General features: G+C 38.5%; 4 protein-coding genes across 4 annotated transcripts; 3 read left to right on the plus strand and 1 right to left on the minus strand.

Moving 5' to 3' along the window:
- Positions 1-124: 124 nt before the first annotated feature.
- Positions 125-9,297, plus strand: LOC107038643. Its single transcript, XM_015257862.1, has 13 exons — positions 125-304; positions 1,065-1,303; positions 1,727-1,865; positions 1,938-2,086; positions 3,096-3,310; positions 3,375-3,566; positions 4,654-4,793; positions 4,873-5,157; positions 6,241-6,357; positions 6,433-6,589; positions 6,670-6,787; positions 8,321-8,511; positions 9,158-9,297. Exons 1-13 carry the CDS (start codon positions 125-127, stop codon positions 9,295-9,297), a joined length of 2,262 nt encoding a protein of 753 aa, XP_015113348.1.
- Positions 9,298-10,067: 770 nt separating this feature from the next.
- LOC107038670 (chorion peroxidase) lies at positions 10,068-16,260 on the plus strand. Its single transcript, XM_015257895.1, has 4 exons — positions 10,068-10,201; positions 11,452-12,433; positions 13,840-14,944; positions 16,063-16,260. The coding sequence occupies exons 1-4, from the start codon at positions 10,068-10,070 to the stop codon at positions 16,233-16,235; spliced, it is 2,394 nt and encodes a 797-aa protein (XP_015113381.1). The 3' UTR covers positions 16,236-16,260.
- An 861-nt stretch (positions 16,261-17,121) lies between these two features.
- On the plus strand, positions 17,122-21,465 carry LOC107038671 (membrane-bound transcription factor site-2 protease). Its single transcript, XM_015257896.2, has 4 exons — positions 17,122-17,358; positions 17,472-17,750; positions 18,594-19,358; positions 20,315-21,465. Exons 1-4 carry the CDS (start codon positions 17,284-17,286, stop codon positions 20,681-20,683), a joined length of 1,488 nt encoding a protein of 495 aa, XP_015113382.1. The 5' UTR covers positions 17,122-17,283; the 3' UTR covers positions 20,684-21,465.
- Positions 19,847-21,919, minus strand: LOC107038675 (LYR motif-containing protein 2). Its single transcript, XM_015257900.2, has 3 exons — positions 21,698-21,919; positions 21,471-21,611; positions 19,847-20,890 (listed from the first exon to the last, which is right to left on the minus strand). Exons 1-3 carry the CDS (start codon positions 21,737-21,739, stop codon positions 20,813-20,815), a joined length of 261 nt encoding a protein of 86 aa, XP_015113386.1. The 5' UTR covers positions 21,740-21,919; the 3' UTR covers positions 19,847-20,812.
- Positions 21,920-21,923: the final 4 nt, after the last annotated feature.

Consider the following 21,923-nt stretch of genomic DNA (forward strand, 5'->3'; position numbering starts at 1 on the left):
ATACGACAAGAATAAAAAATTTTTTCATCTGCATCGAGTGTTTCCTTGGCGACGAAACAACAGTTTGGGGCATTCTGCAGTTGCTGGGGGTGTTTTGTGATTGTTGGGAATTTCTTTGTTGATGATGGAGGGCTCGGGTAATTATCGGGGGAATATTGTCAAGTGGCTGCCGTTTATGAGCTCCGAACTCGAGAGCTGGTTCACTCATATTGTGACCCTCAATGAGGCGATGGATAAGTGCGCCAGGGATATCGCCATGATCATTGAGGACTTGCAGGGGTCTATGGGTATCTCCGATAAAGAAGTGCGAATATTCCCTTATTCCTTTGTTTTTCATATAGTTTTTCATGATTAATGATTGCAGTATTATCACAAAATATTTAAATTTTCGGAGGCTCGTTTTGATACGTTTATGACTGCTAGTTTTCACTCAAACTCGTGTGGCTTATGAGAACATGTACTATTTTATCTTTATCCTCCCGTGTAAAAAACAATTTCATAGAAAAATCTAGCGAATTCGCTAGACAATTCCATTCGATTACTATTGAATTTTCTATTAGTCTTTGGGTGATTCTGTTGAAATGTTCAATAGAAAATATTGAGATATTTTTTATCGAATTTCCTAATCTCAAATTTTCCAAGTTTTTTTTGCTGGATTTTCTCGTTGAAAAGGAAAGAAATAGAATAAAAACAACTTATGAAATTTCAATCGAGGAAATTCTGTAGAAAATATCTCAATAGAATAAGTTGTATAGAAAAATCGAATTCTATTGACTTTTTCTATAGAATATTTCAATCGAATCGGCCAAAGTTCTTAAAACTAATAGAAAGTTCAATGGAAATGCAATAGAATTGTTAAGGGAATCCACTAAGTTTTTTGATTGAATTTTTTCGCGTGTGATTTCTTGTATATTTTCCATTCCCTCCATTTAAAATTAGATCATGAAAATGGAAAATATCCGGTACCCCTTTATCAATCAAGACAAAAATGATACGGAATTTTTTGCAGAATTTTCATTTTTGTTTGAAAATTCGAGCATTTTGCTGAAGAATTGTTCTCACAGGTGTTCCTGCGTCAGCAAACGAAGCAATTGGGAGCACTCGTGCAGACTTACTCATCGATCTGGTCGGACAAGAAGGAATTAGCCGTTACGAATCAGGTGTATAGATACAAGGTTGAATATCTATCGTCACGAGTAAAACGTTCCCTCAATATTGTTGCGAAATTCTGCAGAAATTTGATTTTCGAAATCATCGTGGATTGCTGTAAAGACGATGGAAAATTTACTAGACTTCTTTTTGGGTTTGTATTATCACACCGCCTCGAGGAGCATGAGTACTGTTGATAATTTTTGGCTGAAATTTTCGATGCACTTTCTGGAAATTTTTATGAAGTGCTAGTTTCACTGAAATTTCAAGGAATTTTCGTATTTGAAATTTCCAAATTGATTGAAAAATTCATGGAAACTGAATTTGACTTCAGTTATTTCATGGAAATTGATAGAAATCAGGAAAATTCAGGTAAATAGATGCCTGATTTTTTAATTAAGTGAAAATTATCAGGAATTGGGGAGTGAATATTCATTTTTTGATTGAAAATTCATGTAAGTTGGGCAAGTCTCGTCTTCCTGCTGCTAAAAAAATTGGAATTCCATTGAACTCTCAGTGAAATTTGGAATTTTATTACTTTTCATTGAATTGAATTCATTCCTTCATCATCTTGCAGGCTCGTTCAGGCATACAACGATGCACTGGACCTAGACTGCAATGTTTCCTCAGAATCAACTTCCGTGAACATTTATTCTAATGACTGTCCGTCCATGCTGGACCCGCTGAAAAAAATCTCCGTTACTAGAATTTTACAAGTAATATTACACAGAGAGAATTCGTTTTTAAGTGAAAATTTTTTCCTGCCTGAAAGCTTTTTTTGTTGAAAGGTTTTAGCGAAAAATAAAGCGGAGGAGAATTGCCACGAACTCATTGATTGCCTCTTGATGAACTATCAACCGCGGAGTGAGGAGGATTTGAAATCCCCCCAATCATGGGATGTGGAAATGTCGGAAAATTCGAGTATCGAGATATATCGGTAATTGGGGGCAAATTGAATTTGTTGAAGTGCGGAATCATTACTAGTTTACATATCTTATTTGGATAATCATGCTCTGTATCGATAAAAACTCCCGCATCCATCAAAAATATCCCCATTTCATCACTTTTGAAGATGGAAAATTTGTGTTTTATATCGTTTATGCAATGTACCCGTTTTATTGCTAAAAAAAATCAAAAAATTCTTATGACTGCATCAATCTCAGTGAATTCTGCAAAAAAAAGAATTAAAAAATTCCCCTGATAAATGTCACTTCTCATTTTATTACAACGGATTTTTCATTACTTTCCCGATGGAAAATAGTATTTGATAATTCCCATCTAATTTTCGCGTTTCATCTCTTATCGCAATGAAAAGATTTCTTCCAAAATCCTTATTTATTCCTCCAACCAAAAGAATTCTAAAGAAAATTAAAAATTGACGTAATGAAGGTCCGTTTTCACGATAAAAAAATTGTATCTGATATTTCCCGTCAAATTGTCGTAATTTATAATTTCTATCATTTCAAAAATTTCCCGGGAAATTCTTATTCCCTCGTAATTCTCAGAAAATTATGGAAAAATAAAAAATTACTGAATAAGTTTCCATTGTTATTAATGAATTAGCGTTTTAACAAAGCGCATGACTCCCCCCGGCGATACGTGAGCTCCAACCGAGGCTCTCAAAAATGAAAAATCGTTATTTTCTCCTCCAACTAAAAGAATTCTGAAAAAATGACAAATTCTCGTAATGAAAGTCCGTTTTTATTCTTCGTTCAGCGATTTTTTATTATTTTTCACGATAAAAAAATTAAAATCTGATATTTCCCGTCAAATTTTCGTAGTTTATAATTTTTATCACTTCAAAAATTTCCCGGAAAATCTTTAATCTTTTAATCTTTTCTCTCGTAAATCTCAGAAAATGATGAAAAATTTAAAAAATTACTGAATAACTTTCAAGAGAAATTGAAAAATTACTGAATGAGTTTCCATTCTTATTAATCAATTAGCGCATTAACAAAGCACATGACGCCACCCGGAGACCCCCCAGCCCCAACCGAGGAAAATATTCCGGACCAAACTGAGCCGACAACTCCAGGGAACATAGAGAGTATAGAAGCCCTCGTCGACAATCAGACTCTTCAAGTTAATAAACTCATGGAGGCGATAAGAGATGTCTACCCGCAGTTGTTCGGCCTTGAGAACATCAAGTACGACTGTCGAGGTAAAGAGGATATCCTCACCCTTTTCCTCCCTTTTTTTCGCAGATATATAAGGGGATTTCGCAGGTGAGACCAAGGTGAGGAGGAGTGCATTGACACGGCTCTCGGATTACTACCAGCGCGTCGCGTGGGCCGCGATATCCGGTATATTGGATCATGTTGTGCTGTGGTGGTCCCCCGAGGGTCTCGCTGCACGTCACAGCCAAGGGGCGCATCATCTCAAAGACTGGCTGCGTCGGTTCATCCAGACGAATGAGAGTAAAATGCATTTTTTGAATTGTTGAACGGTTAAAGGGACACCCAAAAAAACAAGCTTTATTTTGAGACTTATGATCTCAAATTGAGACTTTTGAAAGTCCCAAATTATTGACATTTTCAAATGTTTCAAAAGTCTCAAGTCCATACTTTCAAAAGTTCCAAATTGAGACTTTCAAAACTCTTAACTTGAGAATTTCAGGCTTCAGATTAAAACTTTAAAAAATTTTATGTTCAGACCTTTGAAATTTTGAAAGAAGGAATTATTTTTTTGGGTGGGGACCGCAGTGAAATTAAAAACTCCTCGTTAGAGTAGGAACTTACTGAGTAAATTTAGATTTATGATGAGATATCTTAAAAAGTTGGAAAAATGATGAACCCAATCGATTGTGCCCCGTGAATCTACGAAAAACAACGTTTTTCATTTTTACCTTTAAAATCGTCCAAGTGCCTCAGTTTTCTTCCGATTGGTATATTTTTTCTAATGTTCGTTAGTCTCCAAGAACAAAGGTACACACTATTTTCCGATCTGTTAAAAAGATCATAAAAAAATTGGAAAATGATGAAAATCCATAAACGAAAAAAATTTTCTTCAATTAAAAAAATTCAGTGAGTGTAAAGCTCTGAAATTCCGTGATTTCGTCACCGATTTTCAGAGTAATATCACTGATTTTTAGGAACTCATCTGTAATGTTTAGGAATCTATCACCAAATTTAAGTGACAAAAATCACTGTTGATCAAGATCATTTTAGTCAGTGTCCAATATCCAATAATTGACGATAGATTCCTGAAAATCAGTGACATGTCCCTGAAAAATCAAAACTTTTCTTGCTTTAAACCAGAAATATTTTTAACGGAAAAACCTATAGATTCCGATTTGTTCCTGTAATTTATTCTATTCCGATACTTCCTACAGAGATTCCGCGGCAATAAATTTTCCAAGAGGTGATTTAAAGAATTTCGATAGAAACAATTTCAACAGAATAAGTTTCATAGAAAACCGAAAATCTACTGATTTCTTCTATTGAAAATATGGCACGTCACATCATCCCGTCAAATGATTGTCGTGTTCTTTACATTTTTCAACAGTTTCTTCGAGTGTCAGACCAGCTCTATTGAACCTCTGTGATGCTCTGGGGTGTCACGTCACCGCCACCTCCTGGGATGAGCTCTTCAGATTGGCCTACATCGCTTCCTTCGAATGCTCCTCAAAACCCTTGTCCTCCGAGGTTTTTACATTCCCTCTGAATTTCAAAGCCATTCATTCCCGACAATTTTCTGATAATTCTCATGTTTACCTCGCTAAAGGGCACGGATACGGGCCAAATGTTTGCTGAATTATTCCAGCTGCTAGTGACACTCAGTAATGAATGCGAAATTGGGGGTGAATGGGTCGTTGGAGCTCCTCTAATGGAATTACCTCTGTCAGAGCAAATAATTGTCCTGCACAGATTGGACCATTCGGTGCACACGATGCGGCTCTGGGCTATCCAGGAGTCAAAATTGATCGCTCATACTTGGGATTTGGAGACTTTTTTTCTACTTGTTAAGGGTGATCTCGTGGCTTGCATCGACGAGTTGTCATACCTCAAGGTATGCGACATTTTTTAGACCGCTCAATCATAGGAATGTTTCACCACATTTTAAATTTAATTGTCGAAGGGATAACTGTATTGGAAAATTCGAGGTATATTTTTTTAAATACGAGATCGAGTGTAAATCAACATGATGATCATTTTTACATCCCTAGTTGCGCCTCTCCTAAAACATTCTTCATGTAACTGTACAATTATTCAGTGGTTTGAAGTCATTTGTTGTAAGAATTACACAAAAATTGATAAATTAGCTGCCTCCACACCAATTTTATTTTCAAGCCAAGTCAATTGTCCATATTCAGTAATAAATAAATGGCCGTGTCTGCTCTATAATAATTAATGTGTGAAATCAGTACACAGAGAAAAATTTTTCAGAAAAATTCTAGTACGAGTACTGGAAAAAATCACAATGCACCGGCTGTGAAAAATTCTAGTGCTGTTAAGGTAAAATTTCTGGGGATTTCTGTGAAATTTTCAGAGAAATACGGGGAAAAATTCACTCTTTCCCCAATAAAATTTATAGTGCCGGCACTGGCATTTTTCCTGGCCGTCAATTTGCGCCTCTTTTCCCGTGGTAGCACTAGAATTTTTCTAAAAAATTTATCTCCGTGTAGCGAAGCGGTAAAACGGTTTAAGTCGATTTTGATTATTTCGACATCTAAGAGAGATCGCAAAATTTTTGTCAATACCTTTTTTGTAGAGCGAATTAAAAGGTACAAAAAATCGGAAGGTCCCGGATTCAAATCCCGGTCTAGACTATCCATTTATTTTCAGTACAAATTTTTTGGTTATTCATATTGCGAATAATCCCCCCCTTCTATCTAATCCAAATCTTATCCAATCATTTCCTATGACGTCATAAAGATGTGGAACGCTATGTAAATTCCCTTCTTTAATGTAAAAAAATAATGTTATAATGTGATAATGTAATAATGTAATGTAATAATGTACTAAAATTTTTTAATGTAAAAAAATTTCGCCATCTCACTCAGATTCGGAGATATTTCTCGAAAACCCAGCCAAGGGCTTAATCGACTTAAACCGTTTTACCGCTTCGCTACTCCATTTAATTTTATTCCAGCTCAGTGATCATACTTCTGCTCTTTCCATCGACGCCACCAGTGTCCAAGTGTACGTTTGTGCAAAGATGAGAGCAAAAATAGTATCTGAAGTCAACGCAAATATTCAATTGCTCAAGGTTAAAATGAACATTCAATTCACGGAATATTCCGACGAATTAAGATGGATCTTATGTAACATTTTCTGATTTCAGGAGGCACCGGTCAAATGTATAAATACCCTCGCTAAAATTTGTCGCGTTGTGAGCCTAGCAAATTTACACATGTGCTTCCCAATATCGAAATATTGGAGACGAAACAGCAGCACTGTTGTCGCCGTTGGACCCACACCCTATGTGGAGACATATCTTCGTAAGACGTCAGCAATTTCGAGAGATTAATGAACTGGAGTTATCCGCACAACAATTTTCATGATTATTACTTTTTTATAGAACGCGTTCTTTTGCCAGTTCTGGAGGTGATTGAAGACCACGAGGTTTCTAATATGGTGTTGAAGATCATGTGTGAAGCCTGGCTAGATTACATTTACCTTCATCGTATAAAATTCTCGTAATTATTACTGGAAATGAACCAAAAAATGAAGCTTTTATGCAAATGGAAAAAAGTGAATTCATGGGAGATGAATGCAGTTTTTAGTTTTCTTCTCAAGAGGTCTTTTTTGTGCCCCGTGCAAAAAAAATGAAAATAGGTCTTCGACCCTCCTTAAACGGGATCCTAGTTCCAACAAAATTCAATAAAAAAACTTGGAAAATTCGCTAGGTACCCAGAAGCAAAGAACTTTTAGTTTTTAGGGCTATATTCGTAATTTTTAGGAACTGATCCTTAATTTTTAGAAATGTGTTCCTAATGTTTACGAATTTTTGACGCTGACTAGAATTATCCTGAATTTTAAGGATTCAATCACGAATATTTGGGAACAAAGTTTATAAGATTTAGGATTTTATCACTGGAAATAACTGACAAAATTACTTGATTTTAACATTTTACATTCATTAATTTTAGAATGGTACAGATCCCTAAAAACGAAAAAAAAAAATTTCTCTGCGAAATTCTCTTGGAATTCTATTGAATCCATTAATTCAATCCATTAATTTGATGTTCCATTTGTTTTTGCTCATTTTCTCTATTGAAATATTTCGCAGTTTATCGACACGTTTTGCAATAGCTGAATTTACTAGGCCTTCAATTTTCTATATAACTCATTCTATTGAGATATTTTCCATAGGCCTTTTCATTTGAGAATGTACATGACATATTCATTTCATGTAACGAACTAGAAATTTTCTGGAAAAATACTGAAAAAATCTTTATTCTAAGTAAAGGAGTCGTGCCCACGTGCAGAATTAAGCCCATGGGTAAGGGTGACTGCCCAGGGAACAGAATTCACACGGACACGCATCCGTACAACCGATTAGATCGCAAGATTTTCCCGCCAATTTTATTTGCTCGACTTTGATTGGTGTACGCGGATGGGTCTCCGTGTAGATTCTGTCCCATGGGCAGAGTCACCCTCCACTGAGAAAATTTTCAATGGTAATTTTAACTACAAGGGAATTGTCAAAGAAATTATATTTACAGTAACAATAAACTTTGTAGATTAAGCTAGAATTCATCGTTCGATTTACTGTGTTAAATAGTGTCATCAACATTACGATATAATTTTTACTTGAATGTACTACTTGAATCTACAATGTTTATTGTTACCGTAACTATTATTTTTTCGACAATTCCCTTGTATTTGAAATTACCATCGAAATTTCTCTCATTGCAGGGTTCTTTATTTTACCTCCCACGTTAGAACCGTTTTTTTCGCCTCGGCGTATTCGCAAAACCAGATTTTCCTTTCGCGAAGCGGAGAGAAATGTCTACTTTGCGCCTGCCGGGGCGAAAAAGTTCTTTCAAGTTATCAAAAAAGACGATTCACACGTAAATGTGCGAAAGTGCCCGAAAATCTAGTGAATCTAAATTAAAAAAGCCTATGGAAATTGCTCCCACAAATGTGGGGAACTCATTCTGTTCAACGACTTCACGATTCAATAACGGCAATCACATCAAATTTCATCGTCTCTGTTTTAATTGAAGTGAATTTGGAGCTCTGCAGCTGTTAACAGACTTCGCCCACGTCTCCCGTTGGGTCACAGACTGTCCCATCATCTCCCAAGGGGTCAAAGGGCATTTATTGAAGAACGAACTTCTGCGGCGGTGTGAGGGAGTCGGAAGACTGCTCCTGAGGCACCCCGGAGAGGCGATCGCCATGCAGAAGCGTATGTATAGCCCCCTTCCCTGATATTAATAAATATGGTAAATATTAAGAAAGAGGGCCCATCCGATCGATGGTGGGGCTCTCTTTCTTACACGAAGAGAAATTTTCTATAAAAATTCTAATACGAGTACTGGAAAAAATTACAATCCACCATCTGTGAAAAATTCTAGTGCTGTTAAGGTAAAATTTATTGGTATTTCTGATAAAATTCCTGGGGATTTCTGTGAAATTTTCACAGAAGTACTGGGAAAAATTCACGTTTTCCTCAATAAAATTTCTAGTGCCGGCACTGGATTTTTTTCCTGGCCGTCACTTTGCGTCTTTTTTCCAGTGCTAGCACTAGAATTTTTCTAAAAAATTTCTCTCCGTGTAACATTTACCACAAGGAGATAAATATTCAATAAAAATTACGTATCTTTTCCGTAATTCCGCAGCGAAATGTGGTTGTAGGAAATTTTACGGAACTGTCATGGAATTTTTCCGGAGCGTTCCGTAATTTTTATCCGAATCTCCTGTGAAAAATTACGATACCGTCACTTAAATTATCTGCGTCAATTTCGTAATCGGCGAGTGAATTGTGAGCTCGTAATTTTTACTGAACATATCGCATCTCCCCGTGCATGAATTTTTAATAAAATGCGCAATAAATTCGTCAGAATCAAGAACGAACGAAAATGGATCTCCGCAATCCCTGGGACTGGAGCGAATGCCAGCGGAGATGTACGTTCCCAATCAGCAGCAGTGGCTAGAACTCAGAGCCTCAAAGACTTATAAACTCTACTGCTGCACAGATTAACGATTTTTCCGACGTAGGGGACAGCCCTTGAAGCCTAAAAAGCGGAAGAAGCCCTTCATCCTCCCTGTTGTACGGACTTCCGACACGAACTTCCCTCGCTCCTCTTCTCTTCACTCTGAATTGTATTTCCAAATATCTTGTGGTTCTTTGTATCTTGAAACGATTTATATTGTATCTGAATTCTCGTGGGAATTGAATAAATGATGAATACGTGTTTTCTCAAACGTGTTTTATTGACTTGATTCAATGAGACTCGGTGGACGCGAGAGAGAGCAAAGCCACCGCAAAATTGAAACACGATACGCTCATGTTTCAGATGTCCTTCTTAGTTTAACTTACGCAAGGGGGCGGGTTCATAAAAGTTCGCGAAAATAACAGTCCAATAATTTCGTTTTTTCAACGGATAATATTCCTAAAAATATTCCTAAAATATACGCGAGGAGAAGAGTTGGGTAAAAATTACCTGGAAAACCGTGGCAAATTTTAAAGTGGATACGTCTTTAATTTCATGTCAGGGGTCATTCGCGGAGTTACCCCTAACGACCAACGCCATCTGATAATAAATAATAAATAATAATAATAAATCGATAGATGTCGGTATTATAAATATAAATAATGAGCACCTGAGGCCGACAACACTCCACTAATCCCTCCCGCGAAAGGGGGAATGGAAAGGGTTCGCGACACTGTTCGGTCAACGCTCTTGGTCAGTTCCGTCGCGTCATTCATCGAGACTGGATCCACCTGAAAACTACCCCGAATCTCCGAAAATGCCAATCGTGACTGAGAGAACATCTTTAACGAGATCCGCAGACCCTCCCACATACGTTGAGTACGCGGGGATGGTGAGGACCAGAAGATCGAGAGTTCGACAGTTTCAGTGCTGTGTTTGTGCTATTCTATTGTGAGCATTTACCCTCAAAGCCCTTCACCCCCTCCCGCAAACCGCCCTGTTCGTTGTTTATACAAGAATCACTTCGAAGTGGAGAATATTGTCTTTAATTCATGGAGAATTTCTTTCCATCGAGAACTTGTAGATTCAAGTGTGAAATTTCATCCTGAATTGGAAACAGAAACATTTGTTTTGCTCTGTAGCCTGCAAGATTTTATAGGGATGAGTTTCATGGAATTTCACTTCAGTCATTTTGGTGTTTATTAAAATAGAATCTGACGGTTTTTCAATGAAACAGACTGCAATCTTCAAGTTCTCGAAGAAGGGAAATTGTTCTTTAATTGCTTTTCAGTATCTGTTGATATTTATATTTCATTCGCCTACTGCTCCCAAGCATTAAAACATCAACATTCATGCACGTAATCTCGGAGAATGTCATTTTTCTATCAATGCAGCGCGACGATTGAATAAACCCTATATGATTTTCCGTAATTTTTAGGAACTGGTCGTTAATTTTTAGAAATATGATCCTAATGTTTGAGGATTTTTGACGCTGACTAGAATTATCCTGAATTTCAAACATTCAATCACGAATATTTAAGACTAATGTTTATAAGGTTTAGGATTTTTTCACTGGAAATAACTGGCAAAGTTACTTGATTTTGAAATTTTTCATTCGTCAAATTTTAGAATGTCACAGATTACTAAAAACAAATTTTTTTTCGGAGAAATTCTCTTGGAATTCTATTTAAGGTTCCATTCCTTTCAAATATTCCGCAGTTTATCCACAAAATCTATTGATATTTATATTTCAATCATCTACTGCTCTCAAGTGTTGAGAAATTAAAATTCACGCACATAATCTCGAAGAATGTCATTTTTTCTCTGAATGCAGCGTAATAATTGAATAAACCCCTATGAATTTCCGTAATTTTTAGCAAAGTTTATAAGGTTTAAGATTGTTTCCCTGGAAATAACTGACAAAAATACTTGACTTTAGAATTTTCCATTCGTTAAATTTTAGAATACCACAGATTCCTAAAAACAATTGTTTTATCGGCCAAATTCTCTTTAACGTTCCATTGGTTTCCGCTAATTCCCTTCAAATATTCCGCGGTTTATCCACAAAATCTCTAGTTATTTATACTTCATTCACCTACTGCTCCCAGCATTAAGAAGTCAACATTCACGCGCATAATCTCTAATTTAATTCTTTCTACCAATCCACCGGACCGATTGAATAACCCCCATATGAGTTTCAGGTCACTCTCAGTGATGGCCGTGATCATGTCCATCAGCTACGAGCTCTCCCCGAGGACTCCAGAGCCGAACGAGCTCAATTCCCCGATCGAGCCCCCAACAATCACCCCCAACGTGACGACTCTCTTGCAACTAGCGTCTCCGCTAGCTCCCGCGCCCTCCCTCCCGGACCAACACGTCAAAGCCTCAGAGCCGGCGGAAGATCCAACAGCTCTAACCCAGCAAGAATGGTCTGAAGCCGTGAAGATCGGGAGAGAAGCGATCGAGGATCGTTTGAAAGCGAACGAAATGGCGACGAGTTTGATGCCAGGGGAAATGTCCCCGAACATTCGTCACAGTTACGCAGTCAGTACGGGACCAACAGCCGGCAGACTAGCCCTCGCAGGCGTCGGAGAAGTGGCTGCCAGCAGGCACATCGAGTCATCTAGGAGAGCGAAAGGATTTCGATCGGCCTTTGGGGCTTATTTCGACGGGAAGTGGTCGGGTGCCTCAACGTGCGTAGAGAACGATGAAAATGTCAAGTGCGATTTGACGCAGAAGTACCGAAACATCAATGGGACCTGCAATTACCCTGGGAACAAGGGCGCGGCGTTCACGCCGTTCAGGAGGGCCTTGGCTCCAGTGTATTCTGATGGGATAGAGGCGCCGAGGAGTGGAAAATCGGCGAAGGGATTGCCGTCCCCTCGGGAGGTCTCCCTGAGGGTTCACGGACCCTCTCCGAGCTCGAACCCCTCCTTCACGGTTATGCTGGCTGTCTTCGGACAGTTCATCGATCATGACATGACCGCCACTGCTAATGGGAGGGGGAAGAACGACAGCACTTTGGCTTGTTGTCCGCCGAGCAAGGGACATCCCGAGTGCTTCCCCGTGGCCGTTGGACCCGGAGACCCGGCTTATGATTTCGCGGGGAAGACGTGCATGGAGTTCGTGAGGTCCGCACCTGCTGCGCAGTGCAAGATCGGCCCGAGGCAGCAATTGAATCAGGTTGATGGAGCGAATTTTTATTGAGGGGTTCCTAGCGGCGTTGTTGTTCGCAAATGTTGGGGAAAAATTACTGAACAAGTCACGTACACTGTTAAAAAATTTTCACTGAAGTTCCGGGCTTTAGTCTTGAAATGTGAAACAAGTGACGGTTTCATTGAAATTTCAGGGAATTTTACCATTGAAAATTCGTGGTTTTCGTGGAAAATTCATGGAAATTTTAAATTCCAGGTAAATTTCTCCACGAAAATTAATGGAAATGAGGAAAATTCAAGCAAAAATGTCCTTGAATTTTCAATTTTTTCAAATTTCACAGCAATTTCTTATTGAATCATGTTTACATTGATAATTCATGGAAATTTTGGAATCTTCATGGTTTTTCCACTGATAAATCAGGAATTTCCTTGAATTTTCAGGGAAAGTTGAAGTTTCATAGACTTTTTTCCGTTAAATTGAATTCAGTGTCATTTTCTGGAAAATTCAGTTGAATTTTTTTAACAGTGTAATCGTGGAGCAATCTCGTTTTCCAGTATTTTTCACGGTAAATGGGAGAAAAGGTGCGAGATTAATAGTGAATTTTACCCCGTTGGCCCGGGAAAATTTATTAAACGTGAGGGTGATTTGTACCGAAACTAAAATTTACCCTGGATTCTATCAATAATTATCCCAGTGAAAGTGAATAATTGCTCCAATTTTTCGTATAATTTTCCTGTAACGGAGATAGTAGATTATGTCATCAGGCGATAAAAATATTATGTTTTATTTCAGTACCAAATTTCTTTGAAAATTAGCGAGAAATAGAACTTTTTCTCTGATTCTCCGGAAAATTTCACTGGAAACCAGAAACTTTTTTTCTCCGTGCTCGTCAAAAGGGACTCAGAGTACTTTCCATACACTGTCAGAAAATTACTCTTGAAATTTCAAGTGAAAAAGCTTGAAATTTTTAACAACGACAAAGTTACATGAAATTTCTGTAGAATTCTTCATTGACGAATCAGTTCATTTCTTGAATATTCAAGTAATTCTCGATTTTCAGGTCCGTACGGCACTGAAAAACCTTGAAAATTTTGAAAATTCAGGCAATAACTTCTCTGAACTTTCAGTCTATTGAAAATTGAATTGTACCTGATGTTCAATTTTCGCGATTACTCATGAAATTCAAGCTTTTATTGAAAAACCAATGATCTTTTAACATGAAAAACCTAATTTTCTTGAATTTTCAACACGAATGAACTTCAGTGAACGTTTTCAATTGAAATTGAAATTCAAAGTCATCAATTGAAAATTCCGGTGACACTGACTGAAATTTCAAGAGACTTCTGACAGTGCAAAAAAAGTTCGACTAATAACACAACTGCTCCCCTTCAACCAGCTTCAACTCTCTCTCTCTCTCTCTCTCAATCCCCCAGGTAACCGGATTCATCGACGGCTCCGTGATATACGGTTCCGACGACGCGACCGCCAGTTCCCTCCGGGACTTCAAATCCGGAAAACTCCGGATGTTCAAGACCCCGGACGGTAGGTTCCTCCTCCCTCGCAGCACGGACCCGAACGACGGCTGCAACCGCCCGCAGGAGCGCTCGCGCGGTCGCTACTGCTTCGCCTCGGGTGACGCCCGGGCGAACGAGAACCTGCACCTGACGACCATGCACATCATCTGGGCGCGTCAGCACAACGCGGTGGCGGATCGTCTCGCGAGAGAGAACCCCTCCTGGAGCGACGCAAAGCTCTACCAGGAGAGCAAACGCGTCGTCGGCGCTCAGCTGCAGCACATAACGTACAGCGAGTTCCTCCCTCTGGTCCTCGGGGAAACCGAGGTCGCCCGGCGAGGACTGAGGCCCCTGAGCGGGGGGAGTCACCGAGCGGTCGATGATGAGCGCCCGGACCCTGCGATCGCGAATAACTTCGCGACTTCTGCCTTTCGATTCGCGCATTCGCTCCTTCCGGGGCTCATGAAGACGACAGACGCGCAGAACGGAACGGAGGACTACATAGAGCTCCACAGAATGCTGTTCAATCCCTACAGTTTGTACTCGAGACGAGGGGTTGAGAGCTCCGTCATGTCGGCGACCTCCAACAACATCCAGAGGACTTCCCCCCACGTGACCTCGGAGTTGACGAGACACCTGTTCGAGGATCCGATCGATCGGAATGAGGAGAATAAGCCCAGGTTGCCGTGTGGACTCGACCTGGTGTCCCTGAACATCCAGAGGGGACGGGACCATGGCCTGCCGGGGTACACCAGCTGGAGGGAGTACTGTAACCTCACGAGACCCGAGAACTTTGGGGATCTGGAGGGAGTCATGAATTCGGAGACTCTGGGGGAGATTCGGAAGATTTATGGAGAGGTGGACGACGTGGACTTGTACACGGGGGCTCTCGCGGAGAAGACGACTGAGGACGGGATTGTGGGACCGACCTTCGGGTGCCTCATTGGGGACCAGTTCCAGAGACTGCAGAGGGGGGACCGGTTCTGGTATGAGAACCGAGAACAGCCGCATCCGTTCAGCGAAGGTAGAGTATCGCGAGTGAAAAAAGTCGGTTTTTAGAGATCCACTGTTGGAAATTTTTTGAAATTTCAGGAACAGATGCTGTGGAGGCTTCAATTTTCTGAATGCGAATTCAATTTCAGAGTAAATTGCGCATGGAGTTCCTGATTCATCTTGGAAATTCAATGAAATTAAGTTTTTGATTATGAATGATCATTGAATTTTTAATGACAATTTGGATTTGGAAACCTATCGCGAAAATTAAGCGACAGATTGAAAACGGAGCCGAAAAGTTGCCTGAATTTTCTGAACCTGAGAAATCAAATTTCATTGAATATTCAAGAACATTGACTATTTTATTTTGTTTATTCATATCTCTTTCCTACTACCATTACAGTTTTATAGGCTCCCCATTCGTCTGCCTTGCCTCTCCCACTTCTCTTCTGATTTTTTCTGCGTTCAAGAACATTGACTAATTTAGCAGTAACAAGATCACACGGAGAGGAATGTTCAGAAAATTACGAAACTCACAACTCACTCACCGATTAGGGAATCGATTCAGAAAATTTAAGTGACGGTATCGGAATTTTTTACAGGATTCAGATGAAAATTACTGAACGCTCCGAAAAATTCCAAGACAGTTACGTAAATTTTCCTACAACCACATTTCGCTCCGGAATTACAGAAAAGATACGTCATTTTGACTGAATATTTCTCTCGGTGCAATGGAAATTCCATGGAAATTCGTTGTTAAAATTTCAAGATTTTAATGAGATTTTGTTAATGTTATTGACGTGGATATGTCTATGGTTTCAATATGTGGGGTCATTTTGGGAAATGGTTCTTATATGCAGCGCCATCTATTGGAATTCTAGAAAATTCTAGACATTTCGAGGTAATTTGAGAAGTTTCTTCAAATTTCGAAAAAAATCAAGGAGTTTCTAGAAATTTCGAGGAAATTCAGGGAGTTTCTAGAAAATTCAAAAGAATTCAAGGAGTTTCCAGAAAATCCGAGGGAATGCAAGGAGTTTCTAGCAAATTCGAGGCAGAAGGAAAGACCATGGACGTATCCACGTACAAATACAGCTGTATCAAAGATACAGCCGCCTGCAATTTTTTTTATAACGGTTTATGTTGTCACAGACCAATTGATGGAGATCAGGAAGACTACCCTCGCAAGGATAATCTGCGACTGTTCAGACAGTATCGATAAAATTCAACCCCAGGTCATGAGATCCGTCGATGCCAACAATCCCATCACCGCTTGCAACGACATCCCCATGACAAATTTGAGCCTCTGGAAGGAGGCCATCTGATTTCATTGTAATGTTGTGTGTAATTTTTTAGAGGAAAGAATTGAGATAATAAATGAGATTTTGTACTTTTCTTTCACATAAAACTGTTCATTGGTCGGTTGATGCTTGCGGATTTTTCCGAATTTTATAAGATCTAGACATTTCCGTGCTCCTTGACGATTTTTTTATCTCTCCAAACCTTCATCTCTCTAAATCAGCGCAAAAAACTAATAGAATTTTTTCAGAGAATTCCAGTAGAAATTTCTAGCGATTTCGCTAGGTCTTCTATTGAATTTTTTTATACGCGAAAGGACGAGATCTGTGAGAATTCCTCGTTAGAGCTTTTTTACAGTTCCCGGAATCCCCAACAAGTGAATTTCTCGACCTTTTTGTTGCTATTAAGATTGATGCTACTTGAAATTTTCTACAGAATGTTCTCCTGATCTGAGAATTTTCTCAAACTTTCTCACTCCGAAGCGATTAGCGAAACAAGACAGGAGTAAATATTGCAATCAAATATCTTTGGAGTGAGTGGTCCTAACAGAATTCATCAGAACATTTTTTTTATAGTTCTTGAAATTCCCTTGAGAAAGGGCTTTTCAAAAATTTTATTGAGTAGTCTCCTCGCTCCAAACATTAAAGAATCAAAACACAAGTAAATATTGTACTCTATCTCTGTAAATATTTTTGGAGTGAAGAGTTTTCAGAGATTTACTCCAAAAACCTTTGTTGTACTCCTTGAAATTCCCTACAAATAAAGTTTTCTGACGAATTAGTGTAAACCTCTTCACTCCGAATCTATTCCGAAACAAAAATGTCTTACCTTATCACGATTACAACGTACTCTGCGTCAACCGGTCTTCCGCCCTCCACTCCACAATCAACCGAAATTTGAGGTTATGTCAAAGTTTCTACAACTTGCATGACAGCACCATGCACACGCAAAGTATAAACAAATCAGATTGTATCATGCGTTTGAAACTTAAATGAACGTACGCATCGATCCGCAGGTCTAATGACGTGTAGACAATTTCCTAGTTCTAGTTTCAGTTAGAAGAGAATTGCGATTATGAATCCTATAAATTTTCTTGTGGCTGCCGGCCTCGTTCACGGGGTACTGTTTTTCTTCAATGTGATGTTTCGGGTAAATACAAAATAAATCTATTTCAATCATCGATTGACTCAATTAATTATTGAAAAGAATGAAATAAGAATAACGATAAAATTCGGGTGATTTATTATTGAAAATTATTTCAGTCATGCTCGCACATTCCCTACCTCTTGTTCATGGAGAACACTGGACTCGAGGTGAAGACGTTCAGTATAAAATGGTTCACAGGGGCTCTGAATCGGCCTCTGGTCAAGTGGGGAACGTCGAGATCGAAATTCTGGATTTTGTGGTTCAACTTGGGAGTTCTTGTGACGATGGCCCTCCTTCCTGTTGCCTCGTTTATTTTAATCAAAATGCTAGTACTTATGTTTCTCAGTGGTCCCAAGGGTGAGAAGGTGGCTGCAGGGTGGGAACTGGAGCCCATGGTAATTAATTAAAAATGTATTTCTTTTTGCATTTTTTTTGCAGAACTTGCATGAATTTTTTTACTTCTTAACGAGTGATGTTATGAGAAATTGTTGAAAGATCCTATATCACAATTGTTTGAAGTTACACTGTTGGACATTTTTGGCTGAATGTTTCGCTATATTTTTCCCAAATTTTTATCACATTTATCACAAAAATTAGGAATTCTATGGAAAAACGATGGAAACGGTGAATTTCGGTTTAATTATTCTGTGAAAATTAAGAGAAATCAGGGAAATTCAAGTGAATATGTTCTTCAATCGTTAATCGATTGAAAATTCAACATAATTTTAATAAATGTTCATGTTTTCATTGGAAATTCAAGTGAATTGAGGAGTTTTCGTCTTTCAACTGCCCAACAATTAGGACTTGCACTGAATATTCAATGAAACTCGCCTGAGAATTACTAGTATATTCGACGAAATTTCAAATTTTTCTCGAAAATTTTCATCATATCAAAGTTCTACTGAACTTTCGAAGAATTCCGTCACTAAAAATTAGAAAATTCTGCGGAAAAAACGATGAAAACGGTAAATTTCAGTTCAATTATTCTATGAAAATGAATAGAAATCAGGATTCTTCGATTTTCAATTAATTAAGAATTCACCACAATTCATGTATATTGATATCTTCATTGAAAACCCAACAAACTTGAGGTGTTATCGCCTTCAGCTACTCAACAGTTATCAATTGCATCAAATTTTCATTGAGTATTCAATGAATCTCCTGAAAAATACGTCGTCAACAGTCCCTGAAATATCAATTTCTCGTAACACTGCAGTGCATCACCTTCACTTTCATAGATTCCTGGGGTGAATGTTCCCTTCGCCGACATTCAGTACTACGCAATCACCCTGGGTCTCTGCAGCATCGTCCACGAGGCAGGTCACGCTCTGGCTGCTGCAAGAGAGGACGTCCAGCTGTACGGCGTTGGAATGCTCCTAGTTTACATCGTCCCAGTGGCCTTCGTCTCCCTCAACAGTGAGCAGCTCTCCCAGAGGCCGATGCAGAATCAACTGAGGATTCTCTGCGCCGGAGTTTGGCACAACGTCGTCCTCGCAGTGGTCGCAGCTGTGGGTGTCTTCCTGGGCCCCTGGCTCTGGGCGCCAATGTTCTCAGTGAACTCTGGAGTTGTCATCACCTCGATCCACCCCCACTCGCCTCTCCTGGGAGTCACAGGCTTGAGCCACTACGACGTCATCCACACGATAAACGATTGTCCAGTTCGAAACGGCAACGACTGGCATAACTGCATCCTCCAGGCTGTGAAACAACCCACCCCGGGCTATTGTGTTCCCCAGTCTCTGGTTCAAGAGCACGATGAATCCATTCCTGTCTGGACAATGGCCAATGGAGAGGTGAATTGCTGTCGCAGGGAGAGTGAAGCCGATGGAAAATTGTGCTTCGAATTCATCGAGGAGTCCCAAGTTCCCCTGCAGTTGCAAGAACATTCTTGTCTGCCTACGAGATTGATCATCGAAATGTCGAGGGGAATCTGTAGGTCAGGAAAACAGTGCTTGGAATCTGGGACTCACTGCATGAAGCCCACGTTGGATAACGTGACAAAAGTAAATTAAATTCATTTCTCAATGTTATTTGCTGTTCAATTCTGGGGTGTTTCATTATTTGTTGGAGGTAGAAGATACTCTTTGCTGCATTCAGTTTCACGAAAATGCATATTTTCGTGAAACTAAATTAGTTTTTTTTAATGCTTGCAAGAAGTTTAGTGAAATTCTTATATATTCGATTCAATTTCATTCTTTATGGTATCTTCACGGGCAATAAAATTTAATGGAAAAGCCTAATGAATTCGCTAGACAATTCTATTGGATTTATAATGAACTCTCTATTAGCTTTTGGCCAATTGTTCAATTGAAAATATTCTATAGAAAAAGTCGATAGAATTCGATTTTTTAATACAACATATTCTATTTTAATATTCTCTATAGAATTTCCTTGGCTTGAGTTTTTGATGTTTTTTTCATTTTACTGTTCTTCTCTTTTCGTCAAGAAAATCAAACAAAAGACGTCGACGAGAGATAAAGAGAATTGCGATATTAATAAATTAGCAAGAAAAACCGAAACTTCGAAATGTATTTTGTTATTTTTATCGCTTTGACCAGGAAAAGGAAAAGATTTCTACCTCTTCGGAACTGTTTGTTCTCGTAATAAAAAATAATACCGATGAAGGAATGAAATTTTCTCTAAATGTGTCAAAAATTGGACAAACTTGAAAATTTCTGTCGAAAGAAATATATTGATCGTTCCAATAAATCGCCTTTGATGTGGAGCTGACTCTGAACTCGCTCATCACGCTCAATTTCTTAAGGTTTATATCTAGGTGCAAGTAAATTCTCATCTATGCTTTTAGAGATATCATATCATTTTTTTGTACCTATTTGATGAGAGTGACGATGGGTATAAACATTATCATGGGAATATCCTTGGAAGAACTATAATAATAATTGACAAGTAAAATGAAGAATTGTTAGAAAATAAAAAACTAATCGATTTTGATTTTCAGATAGTTCAAATCAAACGAGAAATTGGAAAGGACGTCCTATTCTTCGGTCACCCAGCAGAGATCTATCGAACACTTGAAATATCAGAGTGGGTGCCAAAATATCAGATTTTCAGTTCTGATTTACCAGAGTCTCTGACATTACTCTGCAAATACATAACTGTGATCTCAGCGGGTCTGGCTGTGATGAATGTCGTCCCCTGTTTCTTCTTCGATGGTCAACACATTGTCTCCACACTTGCTCAGAACCTACTGAGACCCAGGATAAGGCACAAGAGCTTGAGGCAAGCCATTGCTCTGACAGTCACGAGTGTCGGGACTCTGGTGCTTGTTATCAATATCATTCATGCTCTTGTGCAGAGACAGAGGTAGTTGGTGAAGCGAACTGTGGTGGATGAGTTTATTCATAGTTTTATGTACAGTGATTTAGGGAGATTTTTGCCCTGATTTTTTTGGTCCTTGCTTTGTACATTTGTTCATATTCTGCATTCAGTCGGTGGGTTATTTTGTCAAGTTGAGGTTTCGCTTGAGTTCTTTCATTGAGTTCTCCCCGTGGACAATCAGGGATTTAATCGCGAACTGAAATGTTAATGTAAATTAAATCTTAGATTGTTATTGAATTTTGAGGAAAATAAGTCTTAAATGAATTAATTCATATTTGGGTTGAGAAAATCTTGATTCGTGAACAGGGGCTCATGGGGCAAAATGGACTTGACTTTTTTTTATATCAATTGCTTATTTAATTTGTAGTGAAATCGGATGATTTTTCTTTCATGGAGAGGACGATTGAGAATGTTTTGTTTCCATTCGAGAATGGGTTTTTCTTGAATTAAGAATATTTCCTTTCAAATGGAGAATTTCCACACGTCTAAAAATAATGATTGGCATCCATGAGAATGATTGATGCATTTATTTCTCATTTATGACTTTTTTGAAAAACATGAAGTGTTCAATTTCCCCACAGATTCACGAATAAAATATTCTTTATTAGAGAATGAAAAATGAAAAATAAATAGTAAATAAGTGAAAAATGTAAAATAAGCAATACTTGTTCCTAAATGGAGAATTTCCACATGTATGAAAAAATTGAAAAGAATTTCTTTGTGGATTTCTTCATATGATCTTTACAGTAATAAATTTTCTGCTACAAAATACCCACTTCGTCTGTCAAATTTTTATTCTTCTTGAAATCCGATTTTGCCCAGTTTTTCAAATACTCCTTGTCCTGCTTGTCCTCCACTTGCCTGATGGTTCGCAGGATATTTCGATAGAGAGTGAGAACTTCTTGTCTTCGGAGAAACTATTACAATTCACAATTAAACATGAATTTCCATTTACTCATCGGTTCCCAATTAATTGGTAAAAATTCACGCTTTTTTGTTTCACCTGTTTTAAACTCAAGGATGATTTTGGTAATTTACTGGCCATTTAAAATTATTTAAAGGAACTAATTATATTATTTACAATATGAACTATTTTTGAACATGTATTCTGCAGCGATTTGGAGCAGACACGATTGTTTATTGTGAAATATCCACTGTGCACTCATGAAGATTGCGGCGAGTTTTCAATGCTACGATGGGTCGTTTCGTGGAAATAATTGTTGTATGAA

Source organism: Diachasma alloeum, unplaced genomic scaffold (assembly GCF_001412515.2).
Source record: "Diachasma alloeum isolate Michigan unplaced genomic scaffold, Dall2.0 Dall_scaffold_00286, whole genome shotgun sequence".
Lineage (NCBI taxonomy): Eukaryota > Metazoa > Arthropoda > Insecta > Hymenoptera > Braconidae > Diachasma > Diachasma alloeum.